The sequence below is a fragment of the Rutilus rutilus genome (genome assembly GCF_951802725.1).
Source record: "Rutilus rutilus genome assembly, chromosome: 23".
Classification (NCBI taxonomy): Eukaryota; Metazoa; Chordata; class Actinopteri; order Cypriniformes; family Leuciscidae; genus Rutilus; species Rutilus rutilus.
This window is the reverse complement of record NC_140233.1, coordinates 231,801-256,934: the sequence shown is the minus strand read 5'-3', so window position 1 is coordinate 256,934 and position 25,134 is coordinate 231,801. Positions and strand designations below refer to the sequence as shown.

The window sequence follows — 25,134 nt, the reverse complement described above, 5'->3', positions numbered from 1 at the left end:
TCTGTAACGCAAAATCTGTGTGCTGAAATATGGACCTCACTATTCTTCAGAACATTTAATCAGTGTGTGTGTGTGTTTAGAAATGAACTTTAAAATACAAGCTACAAAACCCCAGGGTGAGGACACGAGTTAGACTGGTCTCTAATCTGGAACATCTTCATGTTAGAACAGACTCTGTTCTGTCCTGAATCACTAACCAAGTGGTAAAATGGCTTTAAACATATTTCACACACATTCATGAAAGAGCAGGCCAAATTTTTACTCCAGTGAGTAATCCTTCATTACAGTCATGAAACTCCTTCTTGCTGTGAGGCGAACCTCTGCCCACCGAGACACCGAAATCATCATGGTTGTTGATAAATGATACTCTGGCTCAAATTTTTGTATATGGTGTTGCATCAAAATCTGGATTTAAAAACTCTTTAATTTAACATTTCTAAAAAATTCTATATTAACCATGAATGGATTAATAAGATTACGAGGTACAAATGATAATCATTTACTCAATACTGTGGTCTGTTCACCAAACCAACAAGAAGATGACACTGGGGGAAAGGGAATCGAAAGGGAATTTCACCCTTTGATTCATCAGAAGAACAAGAGAACAATCTATTAAACCTGACAGAGAATTATTCATTTAACAGATGCATCTGTCTATTAATCTGTCTATCCATCTATTTAGGAGTAGGGCCTATAATATCAGAATGTGCTGCCTAGAAATAAGTCTGTTTAAAAAGGTTTGGTTTGATAATGATAGCCTACAATTTGTTTGACAGTTTTGTAAAATGACTGCATTTTATTCCTATACAGAATTAACATTTTTGTAGAGGATGTGCTAGCCTACTTTATGCTGGTGTGATAAAATGTATATCATCAAACCAGTGGCGGCTGCTGGTCTTTCAAAGAGGGGAAGCTCATTTTCGGCCTACATCATAAAAATTGTCCATTTATTATATACGTAAATTCTGCCCAACGTTCCTTTTCAAGAAAAGCTCTGTGACCCTATATCGTTCCAACTATGCTAGGCGTCTTTTCCAGTGACTTGACCAGTGTCCTCTCAATGGCCAGCAGAGTTAGGTATAATTGTATAAATGTAATAATATAATAAAGGTATAAATAATAATATAATAAAGTATAATAATAATACTACTAATAATATATTGGCTTTTATTTTAATAATTATTGTTTTAATTATTACTAATAATATTATAAAAAATATAATAAGTAATAATATAATAAAGGTATAAATGTATAATTGTGTGAAATGTATTATGAAAAATGGCTAGAACGAACTCGTCTTTGAGATTAACGTTTTCTAACGCATTTTTAGTCAATAAAATGTTAATACAATAGTACATATTTGACCATTCATTTTTTTGACATTATAGGGGAAGCCGAGCTTCCCTTGCAGTCTTAAAGAAATCCCCACTGCATCAAACCTTAAAAAAAAAAGACGAAATCTGCAGCTGCATTAGAGAGCAGCAGTCCAGTCCAGATTCCCGTGTGTCTGATATCTGATATCTGCTCGTGTTTAATTGTTTTTCACATGTCAGTCTGGCAGTGTAGTTACATCGGGTCGAAAGTCCATGCTTTGACGTCATGCTTTCTACTGACTTCCTATTTTCCTTTTTTCTCGAGTAGCCTACTCGTAACAGGAGTGAATGCGTTTCGTAAAATTCGGTTTCTGCTTTTCATTAAGTTTTAAAGTTGAATATCAAGACCAGTGAAATCCAACTTGATCCAAACCATCTGAATCCAAATCCAAACGCGCAACTTGAAATCGCTCTGATAAAGTAGGTTTTTATTGTTATCTAAGCTCTCGCAGTTCAGTTTCACTCTTCTCTCTTTGGAGTTTAGTGACGTCTGAGGCGTTGTTACTGAACCATTTAGGCTACTGAATGTGTATGCGTTAGGCTAAAATTATTCATTATGTGTTGGTCTAAAGATTAGTTTTATCAAAGTCATTCTGTGACTCTAAACTTCTTTTGTTGACAGAACAAGAGGATGATGGCAAATATTTTACTCAAAGGTGAGTGCCAAAAACACATTTGTTACATTTACCACTGAGGCACATCGTTCAGTCAAAATTTTGTTGTAGAGACCATTTTCCCTCAGAAATTGCTTGTAAATTTCATAAATAATTACACTGAAACGGAATGTAACACTGAATTAAACGTGATTTTTTACGTAGAAAAACTAGGCTACAGAAATAATATTTGTTTTATTAACGAGTTTAAAAAAAAATCTCCAGTGTAAATTTGAGCCTTACAAATCTTTTATCGAGATCTGTGCTGTAATGGCGATGGATCCAGCTATACGGAGAATTCATTTCCTGCTGCTCTAAACCGAAAGTGCTTTCAAGTAACTATGCCTGGCGAGATTTGCTTGCACAAAGGCCACGTTTTTTAACCCTCCTTGATTGTTTATTAAATATAATACAGTGTTAACATAGTGTTATTAATACTAAAGAAAAAGTAATAATAAAAGTAGGCACTTGGCTGTGGAGGTGATTTTTATTTTTATAAAAAAATTTGCCATCCGGTGAAAAAAGAACAATAACATGATTATCATAAGAGACCAAAATCATGTCACGACAGCGATGGCCAGTAGATGGCTGAAGTGTTTTATGCAACTACTGTGAAATAATTCTAGAATTTATGCTTAGAAAATATGCATTTTGATATTTATTTAGGCATTATCCAGCTATTATTTGTCAAAGATTAGTATTTGTTTTTAAATCCTTCGAAGTGCATGTGTGTGTGTGTGTGTGTGTGTGTGAGTGTGTGTGTGTGTGTGTGTGTGTGTGTGTGTGTGTGTGTCTGTTAGGGTCTTTCCAAATTAATTTCCTATGGTTGGTCAATTTTGACTTCTTTTTAATGACCACTTAAACTCAAGTGAAGTTTAGTTTAGTTTAGTTTAGTTTATTTGTATAGCACATTTAAAAACAATGTGAGTTGGCCAAAGTGCTTTCCATTAAAACAATATTCCAACAGCATAAATAGCCACAAATACAGAAAACATTAAACACCACACCAAACCAAATACATTTAAAATGCAAGACAACAGTAAAACAAGATGCACTCAACTACTAGCTCAACTATTAGCCTGGGCAAGTAAATGCGCCCTCAATCGTGATTTAAAAAATACTCAATTTAGAACAACATTTAATATCCGAAGGCAGGTTATTCCAGAGGTGGGGTGCAGCAACTGAAAAGGCTGAAAAAAACAAACATTAAAACCTTAAACTGGACCCCTGAAATTAACTGGGAGCCACTGCATTGAAGCTAGTACTGGGGAAACACTAACTTGCTTCTTGGTCCCAGTCAAAAGCCTAGTTGCCGCATTTTGTAAGAGTTGAAGGCGATTCAACAGAACAAAAGGAAGCCCCAGATACAATGAATTACAATAATCCAACCTTGAAAATATGACCGCCTGTATAACCTGCTTCAAATCATTAACAGACAAAAAGGGTTTCATTTTTGCAATGCGCCTTAAATGAAAGAAGCCAGTCTTCACCACCGAATTTACTTGCTTATCAAATTTAAGCTCTGAATCAAAGATAACTCCCAGATTCCTTGCTTGTTCATATACATTAGAGGCAACAGGGCCTAAACAATCAAATATGTGTGTGGGTGAGCTAACTGAGCCAAACAGTAGGCATTCTGTTTTAGCTTAATTAAGTTGTAAAAAATTCTGTACCATCCATAGTTTAATGTCTCTCAAGCAATTCATCAAAGAATCTAATGCTGTGCCATCATCTGCCTTCAATGGGAGATAAAGTTGAGTATCATCTGCATAACAATGATACGCAACATTATACTTTTGACAAATAAAGCAGAGTGGTAACATGTACAAAGAAAACAATATAGGCCCCAGAATTGAACCCTGTGGAACCCCACACGTACTGATTACAAAATCTGAGAAATAATTACCCAATTGTACTACAGAGCTTCTGTCATTTAAGTAAGAAGAAAACCATTTTAGGACAGTTCCCTGGATCCTTACCCACTGACACAAACCTCTAGCAGAATTTCATGTTTGATTGTGTCAAATGCTGGCGTGAGATCGAGGAGAACGAGAACAGCACACTTTCCTGAGTCAACAGCAAGCATTAAATCATTGTTCACTTTTAAAAGTGCAGACTCCGTAGTACTGTGTTTAGTCCTAAAACCTGACTGAAATTTATCAAAAATAGAATTTCTATTTAAAAATGAGAACAACTGATGATAAACAGCCTTCTCCAAAATTTTTGATAAAAAAGGCAACTTTGAAATTGGATGATAGTTACTTAAAAGTAAAGGATCAAGTTTAGGCTTTTTAAGGAAAGGATGTATAATAGCATGCTTTAGACTAGATGGAACTATACCATTGGCTAAGCTACTATTTATGATACCTAAAATTCCCACAACATCCAGAACCAGAAGTCGAGAAGGAATGACATCTAATCAACAAGAAGTAGGTCTCACGTGTTGAACTATATCTAAAAGATTGTATAGGGAGAGAAGTTTAAAATTAGAAAAATATGTAGAACAAGGAGAGAATTCTAGAGCGATCAGTAGAATCGATACTAGCTCTTATCGTCTTAATCTTGCCAGCAAAAAAATTGAAAAAATTGTCACACACTTGTGTGGTGACTGGTGTGGAGATCTAAAAATTATAGCGACCCCACCACCCCTACCAGTTGCCCTGGGAGTACTCAGAAAGTTATAATTAACTAGGGCTGTATCTGAAAGAGGGTCTAATTCATGTCTCAGTCACAAAAACAGTCCAACTCATGAGAAGAAATAAAATCACTGTAACAAATTAGCTCAAAGGGGAAATATTAATAATAACTCATAATTACCAATTATGATTAACTATTAATATTTGGGTCAGTTAATTAGATTAACTTGAGGTAGCTAAATTAATATTATAATCAATTAATCAGTTCCAACGAACTCTTTTGATTATTTATTTATTCTAAGAAAAGTGTATCTTTCATGGCCACCGAAAAATAATTATTCCTTAGCATGTACAGCAATTAGAGCATGTAACAAGATCAAGATCATAAAATGGACTTTGTTGCAAGCAGAGAATCGGAAACCAAATATACATACATTCATACATACATACATACATGCATAGGTAAAATGGTGAGTGATATGGAACCGGAAGCAGGTAATAGAACTATGGAAGATATCTATTTAACTATGAAAAGAACCATCAGCTTATCATTTTCAGAGCACCTCATTAAATTGATACTTGCATGGTCTGTGCAGTGGACAATTCTTGAAGTGGTTGAAAATTGAGTTCGTTGATGGGTCCGTGAGTGTCAAATGTCTCTGTACAAGTTGCAGTCGTTTTCTTCTCTGCTGGGTGGAGAAGATATGATGAACTTGCATGGTGGTTTCGACGCTGTTGTGGTTGAGAGAGAGAGTCCTCGCTCGCCTGAGGGAGCACATGGCTGCTGTGAGTCGAAGCCTGCAGCCCGGGGGCCTGCTGAGACCACGCTGGACAGCACGGCCTCCTGAAGTGCCGAGAAGGCCAAGAGTTGATCGTTGCCCGTTCAGTGATGGTAAGGTTGCAGTTTTCTGGATTGAAGAAAAGGCAGTCTGACTCCCTTTGGGAGCATGAAGGCATAGCAGGCGGTGCTCAGGCCTGCTGGGGCCCTTGGCCCCACTATCAACGTGAAGGAGCAGCAGTTGAGGCCAGCAGTGAAGAAGCTAAGAGGAGGAAGGGCTAGCGAAGAGGCCTTTTAACACTAGAAGTCCCAGAGAGCAGCCATTTGGCTTTTCTACCTATAAAACCCGCAGGACAGCCGATGGGCTGGAAGGCTTTAGGCTAATATCCTTAATCAGCTGTGAACGGTTGCTTTTGTTATGTAAACGATGTGGGGCCATGCTGAGCCACTTCAAGGAAACTTGTGTTTCACTTTGCCATCTTAGGGAGAAATCAACACACATGTTTTTTTTTTTCCTTTGTTGCTGAGATTTATTGATAAAAACAGTACAAAATAAAATAAAATAAAAAAGAAACCAACCATTTGTACACATATTTACAAATAATATTAAAAAGTGAGTGAATACATTCCAGCAATCACTCACAATCCTGGCACTGCCATGGTATCTCCCGTCTGCATTTACCACATGTGTATCTGTAGCAGTGAACACATCGCACAGTGGCATGATTGTTCTTGCATTGGTGTTTGACCTGACACATGGCTCTTTTTCCAGGGCTAGGTGTGGAGGGTTGTGTCCGAAGCAATTGTTCTTTTCTTGCCTTCTTCGCACACATATGAGAGTTAGCCAACTCTCTTGCAAGCTCCACCAGGAAGTCCACCCGTCTTTCCTGCCTTCCGGTGCATGCTTGATACAGCACATGTGCATTCAGTGCTGCCATGTCAATCATGCTATAGAACACGGCAACTGGCCAGCGCCGTGTCCCTGTGCGGACAATGTACTCCCGCACCATCTGGTCCATCACATCCACGCCGCACTTTGTGGTGTTGTAAAGGGTGACAGTGTTTGGCTTCCTTTTGGTGGTATTATCAGTCTGAACCACGCTGTGCACGCTGCTAAGAATGTAGACGGTCTTCTTCCGTTTGGCTGCATACGCCGTCAGCGTAGCAGCAGTGGTTGAAAACACCTAATAAATAAGATAAATTGTTATTTTCATAGCACTTTTACACACAATGACACAATGACACACTTGGCGCTGTTGATTCTAAAAATTAGAAACACAAACATAAAACCACAAAAGACCTGCAACATACCTGAGTGGTGAATTCATTGCGATCTGTGTGTCTAGCGGATTGAGGGATTTCCCGGCGAATCTTGTTGACTGTGCCGAGGATGGTGGTTTTCCGGCTAAGAAGTTTATGCGCAAGTGACAGCGATGTGAAGAAATTGTCCGTGGTAACATTTCTGCCCTTGTCTAGGAATGGTTCCATCAGCCTCATCACTACATTTTCAGACAGTCTCTCTCCACTGGGACGACTAGGGTCCTTGCCAAGATATGGGAGGACATTACAAATGTACTTGGATTTTAGGTCGCAAGCCACCCAAAACTTGATCCCAAACTTGTCAGGTTTAGTTGCAATATACTGCAGGAAACAGCAGCGAGTCTTTGACGGGAAAAGCTGTTCATCAACGGTGATATGTAGACCAGGGTTGTAGGACGTGATGCAATTGGTGACAAATGATCCCCACACACTGGAAATTGCAGCAAACTTATCAGTCTTTGCTCGATCACTCCGGGTGGATCTGTCATCAAAGCGTAGGTGTCGCATGATGTCTTGGAAGCGGTTTCGCGGCATTGTTCCAATGATATGTGGGTTTCCCAGGTTTGCTGACCAGCAGTCACGTAGTGATGGAACCTTGGTAAGCCCCCGCAAGATGACAATTGCAATAAATGCCATTAGTTCAGGGAGGGCCATGAACCAATGAACATGCTCCGTTTCCTGTGCATGTTGAATAGTCCATTCTTGAATGCTATGAAGCATGTCAAGAGTGATGAAACACAGGAAGCTCTGAAGGCGACTCAAGATACTTTTCCTGGCCTTAGCCGTTGGCTCTCCATCTGCAGCGTACGCTTTTATTGGGGTGAAAGGGAGACGCGTCCCCACCTGTTCTTCACGCCACCTTGTGCCATCTTTCGCTGTCTCTGTCAGGTCAGTCCCCAAACAGGCTCTCTTTTTTGGTTGAGGAGCAGTCTCCTCATCTGCAGTGTGAACAAATTCAAATTGTGAGCAATGGAAAAGTCAAATGATATCACAAATGCATGCATAGATACTAATAATAATTCCAGCATCTCCTTCTCTGTATCGGAATAATGTCTGAAATATCTTCCTAAATAAAAAGATACAACTAAAGCAAAGAAACAACTAATAATGTTTTGCACTTCAGATGGCAGTGAATGTCTGCTAAGTAGTACAAACAAAAAAGTGGACAATACAAAAAAGGGAGAGTAAATATTTATGTCACTCCACTCTGCTTTTTTGGTGTTTTCCACTTACTGGTTTGAAATGAAATAGGAAATAATATGAAATGAAACTTAACCTGAAGACAGATCAGACAGCTCTGAGTCCGAATCCGGCTGAAGTTCTATGTCTTCTACATCTGAGTCACAAGGGTTTACTTCACTCAGGATCATTTTCCAAGGCCTGCCGAGTGGTGAGTCTTGTCTGCATTTTCTTTTCTTGGAGAGGAGGTTCGTACACCACAGAATTCTTGAGGGCACTGAAGTAGTAGGCTATGTGCAGTGAGATTTTACCCACCTCAGCACACAAGGAATTACCTCTCATTTGAGAGCAAGCTGCATGCAATTAGATGTGCTAATTCATACCTGTTTACACCTGGGCAAGACCCTACATGCCAATGTGAGACTTGGTCAATCAAGTTCTCTGCTTTTAGCAGCCCTCCCTCCCCCACACATACAAACAAGCCACCAGCAACCATTCACACACACACACCCCCAACCCCCCTGCAGATTGCTCAGGTAACGACCACATTTACACATGAATTGATGCTAATGATAGCCAAAAGACTAACCAGTTAGCATCCACTTGGCTAAAGGAGGGTTACAAAACTCTGGGACTTCTAGTGTTAAAGCTTGACAAAGGACACACCTTGAAGGCCTGGTTCAACCAATAAGAAAGGGGGAATTTCCTCTGTGGGGAGGATTTATGATGCAAATCCACACTGCATTCTAAGAGAAGGTGATGTACATCAAAGTGTGAGTCATTAAATGAGGATTAATTAGATAGGAGACATGATACAGGTGAGGTTACATTGACCGTTGGTTGGTTGTATAATAAAATACATACCATAGTATATACATAATAGTACACAAGACAGTCAATCATTCACACAGTTTCTGGGATGCATGTTCATTTATAGATCAGTTTGTCTATGATTAATGCAGAAAAGTCTGTATTAAAGATTGTTTCTGTCTTCCCATTGTCTCTCTCTCGAGCATGTGGCCACATTCTTTTAACACCCATAAAACCAACTTATCTGATCGTGGTCATGACAACTAGGACCGTCTTGCCCTGTTTGGGGGATGGGACCACAGATCCCAGAGTGAAGTTTGAAGATTTTTATGGTACATATACCAAATAATTGTGTCTGATTTGGTCTCAGTCGTTACATCACTAATTAAAAAAAAATTGTTTTCAACAGACCTGGCATTTATCAAGACCATCTTTAAAGCATTTTCAGAAGTTAGTGATGTGAAAGACATGTCTGTCAGTAATTTTAAAGATGGAAAAAAATCTAGAGGTCGGAGGTTGCCATGGTTTACTCCTCGCCAATGAGGACGATATATCTTATGTCTAGGCACCGATGTCCGCGATATGGGAAAAACACAATCCAAAAAAGAGTACCTTAGGATAGATGAGCCAGATGACGTTTGATGACGTCTGTCCCAAGAGACGATCCAAATAGCCACTCTCTGCCGTCAAAGAACCAAGATCAGCGAACAGGCACCTTGATTCAAGTAGATAGGATGAAGTGGAACTTCTTAAAGAGCTTTCCAAATGACAGCTCAGGGTTATCGTCATACAACCAACAGGCTCCTTCGATGCAAAGAACAGTCTTTTCAGTTGTACTCGAACACCGCCTCGCCTCCCCCATTTTCTGTAGTGTCTTTTTCTTTTATGAAAACCACAGTCCGGCACATAGCACAATTCTGGAGGTACCCGTACCAAAGGTGAAGAATCAAAATATGTCTGTCCCCCGTCTTTCCCGATGCAGAGACCCGTAACAATTTCTCCAATGCAAATCAGAAAGTCACAATCATAGACATATGATAGAGCCGTTGTTGTCATAGACGAAAACATGAACTGGGCAAACAAACACAAGACGTACACAACAGCGACTAGGCGACGGCTTGCCGAGCACACAGGCACCATCTTGCCACTCGTCCTGGCCTCTGGCACACAAGTGAAGCAAGTTTTTTGTTTGTTCAGATTGCATATCTTTAAAAAAGCTGCCAACTTTTGAACCACACAGATTTTTTATTCTAACAGATAAACAAAAATGAAATCTGTCCAAAAATGACCAAATGTTACAATACTGGTATAGTCATTTTGGTCAAATCAGAATATCAAAATAAAAGACATCATCATTCATTAGCCAAAACAGGCATTTACATCACATCCAGTGTCTGTAAAGGTCTAGGCTTGTTTTCTCTTCTTTTAGAGTATCTTATGCTCAGTAGTATTAATGGGCATTTGAACCATGCATTGATCTTGGAGGTTTTAATTTTTTTGTAATTTGTTTCTTCCCATGAAAGAAGATTCCCGCTACCCAATGAGGATTGTTCTGCTGGGATTTCAGAATACAGAGAAAAGCTTGGCAGGAAACACAATCCTAGACAGACGGGACTTTGAGTCAAAGAGAAGGCTGGAGTGTGTGGTAAGACAGGGACAGGTGAATGGCAGGCTGCTGAATGTGGTTGAAGCTCCAGGCTGGTTGGTTGGACAGACAAACGACAGTATTGAGCTACTCAAACGTGAGATTGTGACCAGCCCAGCTCTGTGCCTTCCAGGTCCACATGCTTTCCTTATAGTCGTACCTGTAAACATCTCATTCACCGAGGCTCACAGGACATCAGCGGCAGAGCATCTTGAGCTGCTCGGTACGAGTGTCTGGCGTTACGCTATGGTGTTATTCATTGATGGAGGACACCTGGGTAACAGACCCATAGAGATGCACATTGAGTGTGAAGGCGGCGCCCTCCAGTGGCTGCTGGAGAAATGCGGCAACAGATATCATGTTCTCAACAGCAATCACACGAGTAACGGCTCTCAGGTCACAGATCTGCTGGACAAGATCAAGAAGATGGTTGCCAGAAATGATGACCAGCACTACGACATAGACCTCAACATCTTAGAAGCAGAGAAGCAGAAAAAAGAGGCAACAGAGAGAGCAAGAGAGAGACAAATAGAAGTTCAGAAGAGGAGAGAGAAAATCAGAGGACAGATGGGTAAGTTTACCAAAAAAGAGTTGGCTGATTTGTACTATATACATTTGTTCATGTCTACAGTCATGCCTATTTGTTAAAGGGATAGTTCGCCCAAAAATGAAATTTAGCCCATGATTTACTCACCCTCAAGCCGTTCGAGATGCATATGTCAATCTTTTTTCAGACGAACACATTTTCAGTTATTTTAGAAAATGTCTTAGATCTTTCAGTGGTTATAGTGTGAAGCTATGGGGTCCACTCTTTCAAGTCCCAAAAATGATCCTTGCACGCAGCGTAGGAAGCGTCGTGACGTAGAACGAACGTGACAGCGCAGCCAGAGAGCAGAGCAAAACAAAACTCTACGTTCGTTCTACGTCACGACGCTTTCTACGCTGCGTCCTACGTCGGCATCCATCTCCGTGAACGCGCGTCGACCGCTACCGGAAGCCAGTTATTTTAATTTATAAAGTTTTAAATATGTATATTTTTACGACAAAACCGCACGGATTACCCTCAGAAGGCCTTCGTTTATCCCCCTGAAGCCGGATGGATTACTTTTGTGAAGGATGCATGCACATTTTCGATCTTGAAGCAGCTGGACCCCATTGCTTCACATTATAACCACTGAAAGATCTAAGACATTTTCTAAAATAACTGAAAATGTGTTCGTCTGAAAAAAGATGACATATGCATCTCGAACAGCTTGAGGGTGAGTAAATCATGGGTTAAATATCATTTTTGGGCGAACTATCCCTTTAAGATAAAGTCCAGTCAGATTTATTTTTTACAGCGCTTTATACAGTACAGGTCGTTTCAAAGCAATTTCACAGTGATAAACTGGAAAACAGAATCAATGATGCAAACTTCATCAAATATGAGACACATTTAGATTCAGTGGTGAAGCAGCTCTACAGAAGATCAGAGAGTCATTATTCAGATCAGTTCAGTATCTGATAGTCTCAGTACAGTCAGATCAATAATATTAAGACTATTAAATGTCCCCAACTAAGCAAACCAGAGGCAACAGTGGCAAGAACACAAACTCCATCCTTGGGAGAAACCAGGCTCAGTCTAATATTTCAATTCATATATTTATATATATGTGTGTGTGTATGTATATTGCATGCATATGTGTATGCTGTTGTAAAAACACCATTTGTTACAAAGAAAAGTTAAAATGTGCACTGTTTTGTTTTGTGTGGATGGATATTTGTTAGCTATTGATTTGTGTCTGGACTCAGGTCCCAGGCAGAAAGTGTCCGAACTCAGGCTGGTGCTGATGGAGCACGGAGCACCTGGAAACAGTTCTGCAGGAAACTTCATCCTGGGCAAGAAGTTGTTTGAGTCCAAAAGAAGCGCAGAGTGTGTGAAGAGGCAGGGAGAGGCGGCCGGCAGAAAGATCACTCTGGTCAAAGTCCCAGACTGGTGCAAGAACAGAGAAATCACAGAGAGCTGCCAGTTACTTCAGCAGGAGATCATCCTCAGCATGTCTCTGTGTCCTCCAGGACCCCACGCTATATTACTGATCGTGCGCACAGACGTGTCCTTTAAAGAAGTTGACAGGAGCGTGATAGAGGGACATGTCGATCTTCTCGGAGAGAAAGTCTGGAGTCACATCATTGTGCTGTTCACCTCTGGGAATTACCTAGGGGACATGGCCATAGAGATGTACATAGAGAGTGAGGGCGGCGCCCTCCAGTGGCTGCTGGAGAAATGTGGCAACAGATATCATGTTCTCAACACTGAGAGCAGAGATGCTGGCATTCAAGTCCAAGATCTCCTGGAGAAGGTGGAAGAGATGGTGGCCGAAAACGGCTCCTGCCATTACAAAATGGACAGAGAGATTTTACAAGATATGGAAGAAAGGAAAATGAAAGCAAACGACAGAGCTCAGCAGAGGAAGCAGAATGTGCAAAAACAGAGACATTATATGAGGTCTCAAATTGGTAAGTACATTTATGTTCAAAAATACAATCTTTATTGACCCCTCTGGATTAAGTATAATTCCCTAAAAAAAATAAAATAAACAAACTTAAATAGATCTCATGCATTACAATAACAGGTGAGAATGATTTTATAACTGTATTTAACAATCTTTTTAGAACTGTTAATTTTAGAAGCAGTATTGTAAGTATTTTTTTAAAACATTATCCTTTAAAAAGCTCAAACAGTAGAAGCGCAGTGCGCACAACGTCAAGATCATGGATTTGATTCGCAGAAAACTGGATATGCATGAACTGATAATGTACGCCATCAATGTAGTGTACACTTCTTTGGGTAAAAGCATCTGCCAAATGCAAAATTCTGAAAATTATTGTTTTGGTTCTGTGCTGCTTCCTTTAACCATGAAATAGGTGGGTCAAAATTGACCCGCAAAAATCATAATTATAGGCAAGGCAAGGCAAGTTTATTTATATAGCACATTTCATACACAATGGCAATTCAAAGTGCTTTACATAGAAGAAATTAAAATAATAAAAGAAATAAGAATAATTAAAACAGTTTAGAAAGATAAAATAAAATACAGTACAGTCGGACGAGCATTGGCACAGTGCTCATTCAGTAAATGCATAGCTAAACAGAAGTGTTTTCTAGAGAGTGACAGTGACAGTGACAGTGACACGTGACGGCCAAGTATGGTAACCCATACTTGGAATTTGTTAATGCACACACATTAGGAGCAGAGTAGTGAGTAGTTAACACACACACTGCAAACGTGAATACACACACCCAGAGCAGCGGGCAGCCTTTGTGTGGCGCCCGGGGAGCAATTAGGGGTTAGGTGCCTTGCTCAAGGGCACCTCAGTCATTTCCCACTGGCTCTGGAATCGAACCAGCAACCTTTGGGTTACCAGTTCAACTCCCTAACCACTAGGTCATGACTGCCCCCATGACTGTCATGACTGTTTTGAGTCTGGATTTGAATGTGACTACAGTAGGAGCACATCTGATCTCCTCTGGAAGCTGTTCCAGCATAATAGCTAAAAGCGGACTCGCCATGCTTAGAGTGAACCCTTGGTATTTCTAGCTGATATCAAAATCAAATCAAATCACTTTTATTGTCACACAACCATATACACAAGTGCAACAGTGGTGAAATTCTTAGGTGCAGTTCCAAGCAGCATAGCAGTCATGACACAATGGACGAAACAATTTACACTTACAGATTAAACCTCTAATGTGCGCACGATAACTCACAGCACCATATATACTATACAATATACAATAAATAATGTACAATATACAATATAGACATCTATACATACAATAAATACACATGCGAAAGAAAATAAATGTAAATATACAGTAGGTTAAGTTGAGGTGTTTTGAGATGCAGTGTGATTATGGTTATTGATCACTTGGGATCAGGAGTTAAGAAATCGAATTGCTTGCGGGAAGAAGCTGTCATGGAGTCGGCTGGTGCGTGTCCTGATGCTGCGGTACCGCCTACCTGATGGTAGCAGTGAGAACAGCCCATGGCTCGGGTGGCTAGAGTCTCTGATGATCCTCCGAGCTTTCTTCACACACCGCCTGGCATATATTTCCTGGAGGGAGGGAAGCTCACCTCCGATGATACGACTGGCAGTGTGCACCACCCTTTGCAGGGCTTTGCGGTCGCGGGCGATGGTATTGCCGTACCAGGCAGTGATGCAGCCAGTCACGATGCTCTCTACAGTACTGGTGTAGAACCGTGTGAGGATATGGCGGTTCATTCCAAACTTCCTCAGCCGTCTCAGGAAGAAGAGGCGCTGGTGAGCCTTCTTCACAACGGCCTTGGTGTGGACGGACCATGTGAGTTCCTCTGTGATGTGGACACCGAGGAACTTGAAGCTGCTGACTCTCTCCACCGGTGCTCCATTGATGGTGATGGGGTTGTGTTCTTTGCCACTCCTCCTGAAGTCAACCACTAGCTCCTTGGTCTTGCTGACGTTGAGGAAGAGGTTATGCTCCTGACACCAGCGTGACAGAGTGTGTACCTCATCTCTGTAGGCCGTTTCGTTGTTGTCGGTGATCAAACCTACCACCGTCGTATCATCAGCAAACTTAATGATGGTATTGGAGCTGTGAGTTGCCATACAGTCATGTGTGTACAAGGAGTACAAGAGTGGGCTGAGAACACAGCCCTGAGGGGCTCCAGTGTTGAGGGTCAGTGATGAGGAGATGTTACTGCCCATTCTAACCACTTGGCATCTGTTTGACAGGAAGTCCAGGATCCAGCTGCACAGCAAGCTGTTTAAGCCCAGAGCCCGGAGTTTCACATCAAGCATAGAGGGCACTATGGTATTGAATGCTGAGCTGTAGTCTACAAACAGCATTCTCACATATGTGTTCCTTTTTTCCAGGTGGGAGAGAGCAGTGTATATTGTAGATGCAATAGCATCATCAGTGGAACGGTTGTTGCGGTATGCAAACTGCAATGGGTCCAGTGAGGGAGGTAAAACAGAGCAGATGTAATCTCTGACTAGTCTCTCAAAGCATTTGCTAATGATGGGGGTCAGAGCAACAGGACGCCAGTCATTTAAGCAGGTGATGTTGGATTGCTTCGGTACAGGTACAATGATGGACGTTTTGAAGCATGTGGGGGACTACAGACAGGGAGAGGGACAAGTTGAAAATGTCCGTAAAAACACTAGCCAGTTGGTTCGCGCATTCTCTGATGACACGGCCCGGAATGCCGTCTGGACCCGCGGCTTTACGGATATTCACCCGTCGGAAGGATCGGGTTACATCCGCTACAGAGACGGAGAGTGTATTAACCTCTGTAGCTTCAGCCGCGGGAGCTCTCTCCGCGAGGGGGTTGTAAGTTCCCTCGAAACGAGCATAAAAAGTGTTTAGCTCATCCGGGAGAGAGGCAGCGGTGTTCACTGTGGAGTTTGTGTTCCCTTTGTAATCCGTGATGATGTTAATTCCCTGCCACATGCTTCTAGAGTCGGTGGTGTTGAACTGTCTTTCAATCTTGTCCCTGAAATGGCGTTTTGCTACTCTGATAGTTTTTCGGAGGGTATAACTAGCTTGTTTATGCTCCTCCACAGTCCCGGAATTAAAAGCGAAGGTCCGCGCATTGAGTGCCGCACAAACTTCACTATTTATCCATGGTTTCTGGTTAGGGTAGATCCGTATTATTTTGGTTGGAACAACGTCCTCTACGCACTTCCTGATGAAACACGTTACGCTATCAGCGTAGACCTCGATGTTGTTATTAGAGGCCGACCGGAACATCTCCCAGTCCGCGTGATCAAAACAATCCTGTAGCATTGAGTCTGATTGGTCCGACCAGCACTGGATCGTTCTGAGGGTGGGTGTTTCCTGTTTTAGTTTCTGCCTGTAAACGGGCAGAAGGAGAACGGAAGAATGGTCTGATTTGCCAAGTGGTGGGCGGGGGAGGGATTTGTAGCCATCCTGGAAAGGAGAGTAGCAATGATCCAAAATCCGGTCCCCTCGTGTGTTGAATTTTACGTGTTGGTGGTATTTTGGTGCTATTTTCTTGAAGTTGGCTTTGTTAAAGTCCCCAGACACAATGAACGCGGCCTCAGGGTGCGAGATTTCCTGCTCACTTATTCTCCCATACAGTTCCTTTAGTGCCCGGTCTGTGTCGGCTTGTGGGGGAATGTACACAGCTGTGATAATGACCGCTGTGAATTCCCTCGGTAGCCAGAATGGTCGACACAGAAGCATGAGAAATTCTAAGTCAGGAGAGCAGAAAGACTTGATAGAATGTACGTTCCTCTGATCACACCAAGATTTGTTGATCATAAAACATACACCACCACCTCTGCTTTTACCTGAGAGGTCTTTTGCTCTGTCCGCTCGATGCACGGAGAACCCCGCAGTTTCGATAGCCGAATCTGGAATCTCAGCAGACATCCACGTTTCTGTAAGGCAGATAATGCAACAGTCCCTCGTCTCACGTTGGAAAGAGATCCGCGCTCTCAGCTCGCAGAGCTTGTTGTCCAAAGACTGAACATTTGCCAGTAGAATACTGGGGAGCGGGGGTCGATTTGCGCGCCGTCTTACTCTGATGAGAACGCCGGCTCTTCTTCCCCTTCTCCGGCTGCGTTTCCGCGGCCGAGCTGCCCAGACAAAGGGCTCCGCTGCCGTGTTTGTAAACAGCGGGTCGTCTTTGAAGAATATAAAGTCCGGTTTTCGGTGTGCGATTGCCGAACCAATGTCCAAAAGTGTTTGTCTGTCATACACAATAAAGCAGACAACATCCAAGACGAAAAACATAAGAAATGTATACAAAACAAACAAAAGACTACTATGTTGTGTCGGAGCTCGCAACGCAGCAGCCATACTCGGCGCCATCTTGAATCCAGATCATTGATATGATCCTAATGATCTGAGTGATCTGTTGGGTTTATATTCAGTGAGCATATCTGCAATGTATTGAGGTCCTAGGCCATTGAATGATTTATATACCAGTAATAATACTTTAAAATCAATCCTAAATCTAACTGGGAGCCAGTGTAAAGACCTGAGGACTGGTGTGATATGTTCATATGTTCTGGTTCTGCTCAGAATCCTGGTGGCAGCGTTCTGTATGAGCTGCAACTGGCTTATGGTCTTTTTGGGAAGTCCAGTGAGGAGTCCATTACAATAATCCACCCTGCTGGTGATGAAAGCATGAACAAGTTTCTCTAAGTCTTGTCTGGAAACAAAGCATCTAATTCTTGCAATATTTTTCAGATGATAGTATGCTGATTTAGTTATTGCTTTGACATGACTACTGAAACTAAGGTCTGACTCTAGTGTCACACCAAGATTCCTGACTTGATGTTTAGTTGTTTGACCCCTAGAGTGAAGGTATGCGTTCACCTTGAGAACTTCATCTTTGTTTCCAAACGCAATGACTTCAGTTTTGTCTTTGTTTAACTGAAGAAAGTTTTGACACATCCAACTGTTGACTTCATCAATGCATTGGCACAGGGAGTCAATGGGGCTGTAATCGTTAGGTGATAGGGCTAAGTAAATCTGTGTGTCGTCTGCAGAGCTGTGGTAAGAGATTTGGTTCTTTCTCATTATTTGGCTCATTGGGAGCATATACAGGTTGAACAGGAGTGGTGCAAGAATTGAGCCTTGAGGGACTCCGCATGTCATGGATGTCCACTCAGACTTATGGTCTCCTATACTCACATAATAACCTCTCCCATCTAAGTATGCCCTGAACCATTTTAGGACTATCCCAGAAAGCCCCACCCAGTTTTCCAGCCTGTCCAGAAGTATGTTGTGATCGACAGTGTCAAATGCAGCACTGAGGTCGAGTAGCACCAGCACTGATAATTTGCCTGAATCAGTATTTAAGCGAATATCGTTTATTATCTTTATGAGCGCTGTCTCTGTGCTGTGGTGCGGTCGGAAACCAGATTGAAAATTGTCAAAGTATCCATTCGAGCTTAAGAATTTGTTCAGCTGGTTGAAGACAACTTTCTCAATGATCTTGCCTATGAAAGGAAGATTTGAGACCGGTCTATAGTTGCTTAATATGGTCTTATCCAGATTGCTCTTTTTCAGGAGGGGCTTGACAACTGCAGTTTTCAGGGAGTTAGGAAAACTCCCAGAGAGAAGTGAAGCATTTACCACTTCTAGAAGATCTGCTTCTAGACTGTTTAACACACTTTTGAAAAAAGATGTGGGAAGTGTGTCAAGAGCACAGGTTGATGTTTTAAGGTGCTGTACGGTTTCTTCCAAAATGTTGCCATTAATTTCTTTGAAATCAGACATAGTAACTACTTTCTCAGGTGGTCTGATCTGTCTGACCCCAGTGCAACTCAAGGATGTGCTGATCACCTTTCTGATATTATTGATTTTCTCAGAGAAGAAAGAAGCAAACTCACTGCACTTGTTGTCTGAGAGCATTTCACTGGGAATCTGGCTTGGGGGGTTTGTCAGTCTCTCTACAGTTGCAAAAAGAGTGCGTGTGTTGTTTAAATTGCTGTTTATAATATTTGAGAAGAAAGTCTGTCTAGCTTTGCCTAGTTCCATATTGAAAGCATGAAGGCTGTCTTTGTAGATGTTATAATGGACTACAAGTTTTGTCTTCCGCCACATGTGCTCTGCTTTTCTGCATTGTCTTTTCATATTTTGCACAATTGTTTATAATAGATATTTTGTATGCACATTCCACACATCAAATTGTTTTGCATGCATGTTCATGACGCTAAGTCAGAAAAAGTCACAAAATATCAGGGGGAAAAAATCATAGGTTAACCAGTATTTTTGACAACCCAAAAAACAATGTGGATCAAACAGACCCGAAAATAAGGGTTAGAGTGAGTTATTAATAGACATATCTAGAGACCAGAATGTACTTGATTGTGTGGCTTTTGGACTTTGTGCATATAATAATTCATATTAAAAGGCCTTTGGTCATCTATGGTCTTCTAAAACAGATTGTTTTTCATTGACAGGAGACAGAAAGCTGTCAGAACTAAGGCTGGTGCTGATGGGCAAGAGTTTAGCTGGGAAGAGTTCAGCCGGAAACACCATCTTGGGCCGAGAGGCGTTTGAGACAAAGAGTGCCGTTCAGTCTGAGATTAAACAGGGAACGCTGGGCGGCAGAAAACTCACTGTGGTCGAATCGCCGTGCTGGAGTGATTTAAATGTGCAGAATAGTGCAAAAATGTACCAATTGGAATTCATGCACAGTCTATTTTTGTGTCAGCCGGGGCCAAGCGCACTTCTCTTAGTCATCCGTGTTGATACAAAATACAGCGAGATGAACAAGCAAGTGTTGGAGGAGCATCTCAAGCTACTCAGCCAGAGAGTGTGGAATCACACTATGGTTCTGTTCACTCATGAAGATTGGCTGGGACAGACGCCCATAGAGATGCACATTGAGAGTGAAGGCGGCGCCCTCCAGTGGCTGCTGGAGAAATGTGGCAACAGATATCATGTTCTCAACACCAAAGTCAAGAATGATGACATGCAGGTCATGCAGTTGTTTGAAAAGATTGAGGAGATGGTGGCAGAAAATAAGCACTGCTATTACCAACTAGACCAAAATATCTTAGAGGCCGAGAACGAGCGAAGGCAAGCAGAGGAGAGGGCAAAGGAGCGAGAAATAAAAGCACAGAGACTGAGAGAAGAAAACAGAGCAAAGATAGGTGAGTATATTTGTGTTTGTTTTTCCACATGAGCACGCGCACGTCTCTGTGAATGCAGGGGTTAAGACCCATTCACACCTGGAACGATAAGTATATCAGACAATATTGTTCTGTTTATTATGAGAGCTGCAGTTTTGTCGCCTGTCTCTTTAAATGCTCAAGCTCAAGCTGGATTCTGATTGGCTGTTTGTATTTATCATTCATCAACTGGAAAAAAATTGTTCTGAATGTGATTCCAGTGATATTGTTCCTTTGTGCCGTTATCGATAAAGTTGCGCTGTAGACTGATATTCTTTTATACAGTTGCAATCAGAATTATTCAACCCCCATTACAAATCAGGTTTATTGGCAAAATTTGCAATGAACAAATTAAACAAAAGTAATTGAAATAGCTCAACACAACAAATGTTTCAAGTGGTTTCTCCAAATTCAACTGAAAATGCAACTTTTAATGAGTGCTGCAGTCTCAAAATTATTCAACCCCCTGATAGAATCCCTCACAACAGCACAGATCTGCAGAACAGGAGTTGTCTCACTAATCAACGGCTTCATTAGCTGCACCAGGTGTGCTTGAGCTAGAACACATGAAATATCTGAACTGGAGAGGTTTGTTGAGTGTCACGTTTGACTGCACCTTGGAAATATGGCTAAAGAATTGGAAGAGAAGATACCATTCACAAACAAGGAACAAGATACAAAAAGATAGTGAAGGCACTACGGTTGTAGCGCTATAACGGTATGGCAGGTTATCACAATATTGACAGGTACGATTATCATATCGTGAACATTTGCTTATCCACGGTTTTGGAAAGAATATTAAACCAGATCTCACCTGCGCATATGCAACTTCTTTCCACTTGACTGCTTAGACTTCACCCATACATGTGCAGCGGAGAAGCTGTCGGAGACAGAGGCTGTCCTCTATCCCCCGCTGAAAAAAAAGTTAATATGTCCAGTGTGGGAATATTTGGTTATCCGAAAAACGAACGCGGGGTTTTCCTTGAAGATGGATATCCAGTGGTGTCCAGAAATGTGGACGAAGAGTGGCTGCAAAAAGGAGGAAATACGTCGAACATGTTCTCCCATATTCGCGAACACCATCCCTTCCTGCAGATAAAGTTCCATTTAAAACTTAAGGCCGTACTATTTCCGTGTTGTTGAGGAAATTTACAATATAACACAGATGTCACATAAAATGAGCGATTTGATGGATGAATAAATCAAAACTATAGCTGTGCAATAAATTAAATCGCTATATGAGTGTGTCTATTAATATACAGCGCTATATAACTGCTATATACTGTAAATATATATTCTGCTTGTTCTGCGTGTCTGTGTGAATGAGCAGCGCCACTTTGCCTTGTACACACTCAAGTGTGAATGAAAACGGATAGGGTTTTTTGGTTGAACATATGGTTTATTAAAATTAATTTTAATAGAAGAAGCTGCTGTCTGCTTACACATATCTTCTGCAGCCGCTCAGAACAGCAAAAGGGTGTTTTACGAAGTTCTAAAGATGCTTACCATGAAGGGGTTGAATAATTTTGAGACTGCAGAAGTCATTAAAAGTTGCATTTTCAGTTGAATTTGGAGAAACCACTTTTCTAGCCCTAACCCTAACATTTGTTGTGTTGAGTTCTTTAATTTACTTTTGTTTGATTTGCTCATTGCAAACAGCTAAAAGTCTGTCCATTCTGCTAATAAACCTGATTTGCAATGGAGGTTGAATAATTGTGATTGCAACTGTATTTGCACAATCTAATTCTAATTTTTAAAACTATACCTTTATTGTCACATTTATTATCCTTGTTGTGAACAGGCTTTTCTCAGTGCACATGCCTGACAGTAGCTAGTAGTTTTTACTGCTCTGCCTGTTTTCCCATAGAGAGGAGATCTGAAATCAGCAGCTTGGGAGCAGAGGCTGTCCAAAGACTGCAAAGATCTGCCTGGTAATCATGTTTACATTGTGAAGATTAATCTTTTCTGATCTGCAATAAAGACGTGCAGTTAATAAGTTAGGTTCTGTGTTTAGGGTGCAGGACGGAGACAGACTGTCTCCTGCGTTCAGTTACCAGTCACTGAAGAGCGATGCTTCAATTCCCCTGCCACCTAACTTCAGCTCAGGACTTATTCCTGACCGCCACAGGTGCATTACATTTAATATCAGTTATCATTTGTTGGAGCAGTTTTGCATTGTATATGTTACATTCAGCTGTATATGAATCATGTGCAGTGGTATCATTGGCTAATGAGTTATCATGAATGCTTTGACTCACAGTTCGTCATGTGCATCGTCCGTTTACAGCGATACGTCAGACGGATGGATTCCACACCAATGGTGCAGTAACATCTGCTTTGTTAACACGAAGAGTTTGGATGCATGCTTATTATTGTTATTCCATCCTCAGTGTCTAATGAATCTGAACTCCCGCACATTCACAGAAAATGACTGGGTTGTAAAATATGGTGGATACTAAATGTCCGCTCTCAGACTTGTCCCCTGACAATTGATAGCTAGACTAGTTGCTGTTCAAGTTTACACCCCGAGGTATACCATGTATGATAGATTTAGTGTAACACATGTCTGCCTCTCACCTCTACTTTCGCAGTGAGCATCTGACAGCGGACCCCATGAGGTATCCCGTGTGCAGTTCCCGGAAGTGTGTGCCGGTCCAGTCCACTTCTGAAGAGTTAATACACACACCCCTGCACACCGAGTCCCGGGAATACTCACCACCTCCAAGATGCGCTGGAGATCTGGATGGCACAAACAACACAGATGACATTAAAAGTGGTGAAGTTCAAGCGTGTCAGTCGCAATTCGGGGTATAATCACACATAGAGTGAATTATTTCCTATAAATCATGGAGCATGATTGCAAAAATGACATGACACATTACATAATTTCCCTACAGTTGGATTGGTTGTTCATAGGCAAACCCTTCTGTTACCAGGTAGAAGCAACTTAGATCAAATCATTAAAAAAATGGAAAAGGTTAGAAGTTCAGTTGTTTACTCAATATGTCATGAGACTATTCTAGACTGTTATAGTGTTGATATTGTCTAGCCAGCATCTCAGGATTTTCCACTGGTTTCGACACAAACTTCAGAGTACATTTTGTTCAAGTGGTAGAGTGTTTGGTCTAAAGGAGAAGTAAGTTTAGATGTTAGAATTATGATTAGTCTGATATACAGTTTACTATTTTATTCATTTAAAAAATCCATCACAGGCCATACACAATTCAAATGATGTAATATGAAATTTCACCATAAATATCCATTTATTAAGGATCTTCTTGTTGTTGTTGTTGTTTTTCATTGCTTGATAAAAGTCAAGAGAGGTTATTCTCAATATTCTGGTGCAACTTCACAAATCAAACAAAGTGCATGTTAAATTTCAAAAGTAGTTGTTGAACATAAAGCCTGTGACACTTATGGAGTAGAGAAATGCGAAAAATCCTGGAAAATAGAAAATCCTGCGTTTCTGTGCACTTTGATAAAAGTCGAGCCCAGGAGTGGGAGGGAAAAAAGTATTAGATCTGCTTTGTTTTCATTTATGAACAAATGGATGTAACTCGATCTGGGACACATGTAAAAGAATAAAAGATCATCTGTCTTAACAGTCAAATGTTTTCATAAAAAGTTTAGCGAAAATTTGTAACAGCAGTGAGAGATACAGGCCTACAAAGCATTTGTTTCCTTATGCAAAAACGAACAGCAGATGGGTGAATCCCACTGAATGTCGAAATCATTTTAATTAAGTATATTATTATGCGTTCAGTGCTCACGTTATATAATTTTATTACATGGCTTGGTTGAATTCCGATGTAGAATGCTGTCTGTTATTTCTTGATAACAGACCGCTGCGTAGTAACACACCGTTGCCATGAAAAACAGAGCGTCGCTATGGACGCGGAACGGACTATTTTCTTTAGCGGAAGCAATACAATCGTTTTTAAATCAATAAACTCCCTTTTAAATCAATAATTTGTGTCAAATTATTTATTTATTTTGTAGGTAGCCATGTAATAAGCGGGATAATGTAGAGCGAGGCGGTTGTTATAGCGATTAACCCTCTGGGCTTCTTCATTAATGTGTTACACTTGGCTTCCTTTCGTGCAAAAACGACCGAAGCCTTAAAATGTAACTTTTTTTTCCCCAGGAAAACCAATGAAATATATTTTTGTTCAATAATATTTTTTGATTTTTATTTAGAATTTTTAAAGGTTTTTATGATACTTTGCATTAATTATATCATTTTTATGCGCTATTTTTCCCATTAGAATATATATATATATATATATATATATATATATATATATATATATATATATATAATTTATTTATTTATTTTTCAATAAATGCAACATTTCACATTAGAATCCAGTGTAGAGCTAAAAAAATTATAATATTTGAAGTGAGAAGAGTGCTATCCAGTGGCGTTAAAAGAGAATTATTTAGTGCAATGCCATGTGACGCCAGTAGGCTGCCTATAGCTCCCTATAGAAATACATAGAAAGGCTGTTTGATTCCAATTGTTTTTTTAGATATGATTTCTCCACCTTTTATATATTTTTTATTTAGATATATATTTAGATATTCTAAAAGACTACTTTTTTTTTCTTTTCTTTTTTTTAGATAAGTATCAGGTTTTGCATTATGATTACAATCAAACAATAACATTTGGTTAGAAAGGGAACACAATGCAAACATTTTTGTTACTCAGTATTTGATAATAAAAAAATCGAACAAAATAAGGGATGGATAGTGATAATTCAAAACACTTTATACAGACATTTTGCAATTAATTGGTATTTTATTCATTTTAATTCTATAAATGGTAATAAAAACTTCAGAAAAGAACAGCATTTATGATCTAACATCAAAAACATAATAAAATAACATAACAGCAAACAATCACTATCAAACTGTAGGTTAAAAAAGATGAATAAAAATGTAATAATAATAATAATAATAAATATTACTCTCTCTGTGAGTGTGTGTGTGTGTGTGTGTGTGTGTGTGTGTGTGAGAGAGAGAGAGAGAGAGTGTGTGTGTGTGTGTGTGTGTGTGTGTGTGCGTTGCA

General features: G+C 40.5%; 2 protein-coding genes across 7 annotated transcripts; one reads left to right on the top strand and one right to left on the bottom strand.

The window, feature by feature from the left end:
- Window positions 1-1,452: 1,452 nt before the first annotated feature.
- Window positions 1,453-23,340, top strand: LOC311283359 (GTPase IMAP family member 8-like). Of its 6 annotated transcripts, none has more exons than XM_084397706.1 (9): window positions 1,453-1,793; window positions 1,996-2,029; window positions 10,273-10,965; window positions 12,186-12,890; window positions 19,353-20,048; window positions 21,934-21,997; window positions 22,081-22,194; window positions 22,327-22,386; window positions 22,658-23,340. In XM_084397706.1, the coding sequence occupies exons 2-9, from the start codon at window positions 2,005-2,007 to the stop codon at window positions 22,878-22,880; spliced, it is 2,580 nt and encodes an 859-aa protein (XP_084253832.1). In that variant the 5' UTR covers window positions 1,453-1,793; window positions 1,996-2,004; the 3' UTR covers window positions 22,881-23,340. The 6 variants fall into 6 exon arrangements, with proteins under 6 accessions (XP_084253832.1, XP_084253835.1, XP_084253833.1 ...); XM_084397707.1 differs by having other exon boundaries at window positions 1,624-1,793; window positions 10,276-10,965; XM_084397705.1 differs by having other exon boundaries at window positions 1,624-1,793; window positions 10,276-10,965; window positions 12,162-12,890.
- LOC311283360 (piggyBac transposable element-derived protein 4-like) lies at window positions 5,955-7,994 on the bottom strand. The gene is made up of 2 exons (XM_084397710.1): window positions 6,752-7,994; window positions 5,955-6,624 (listed from the first exon to the last, which is right to left on the bottom strand). Exons 1-2 carry the CDS (start codon window positions 7,478-7,480, stop codon window positions 6,076-6,078), a joined length of 1,278 nt encoding a protein of 425 aa, XP_084253836.1. The 5' UTR covers window positions 7,481-7,994; the 3' UTR covers window positions 5,955-6,075.
- Window positions 23,341-25,134: the final 1,794 nt, after the last annotated feature.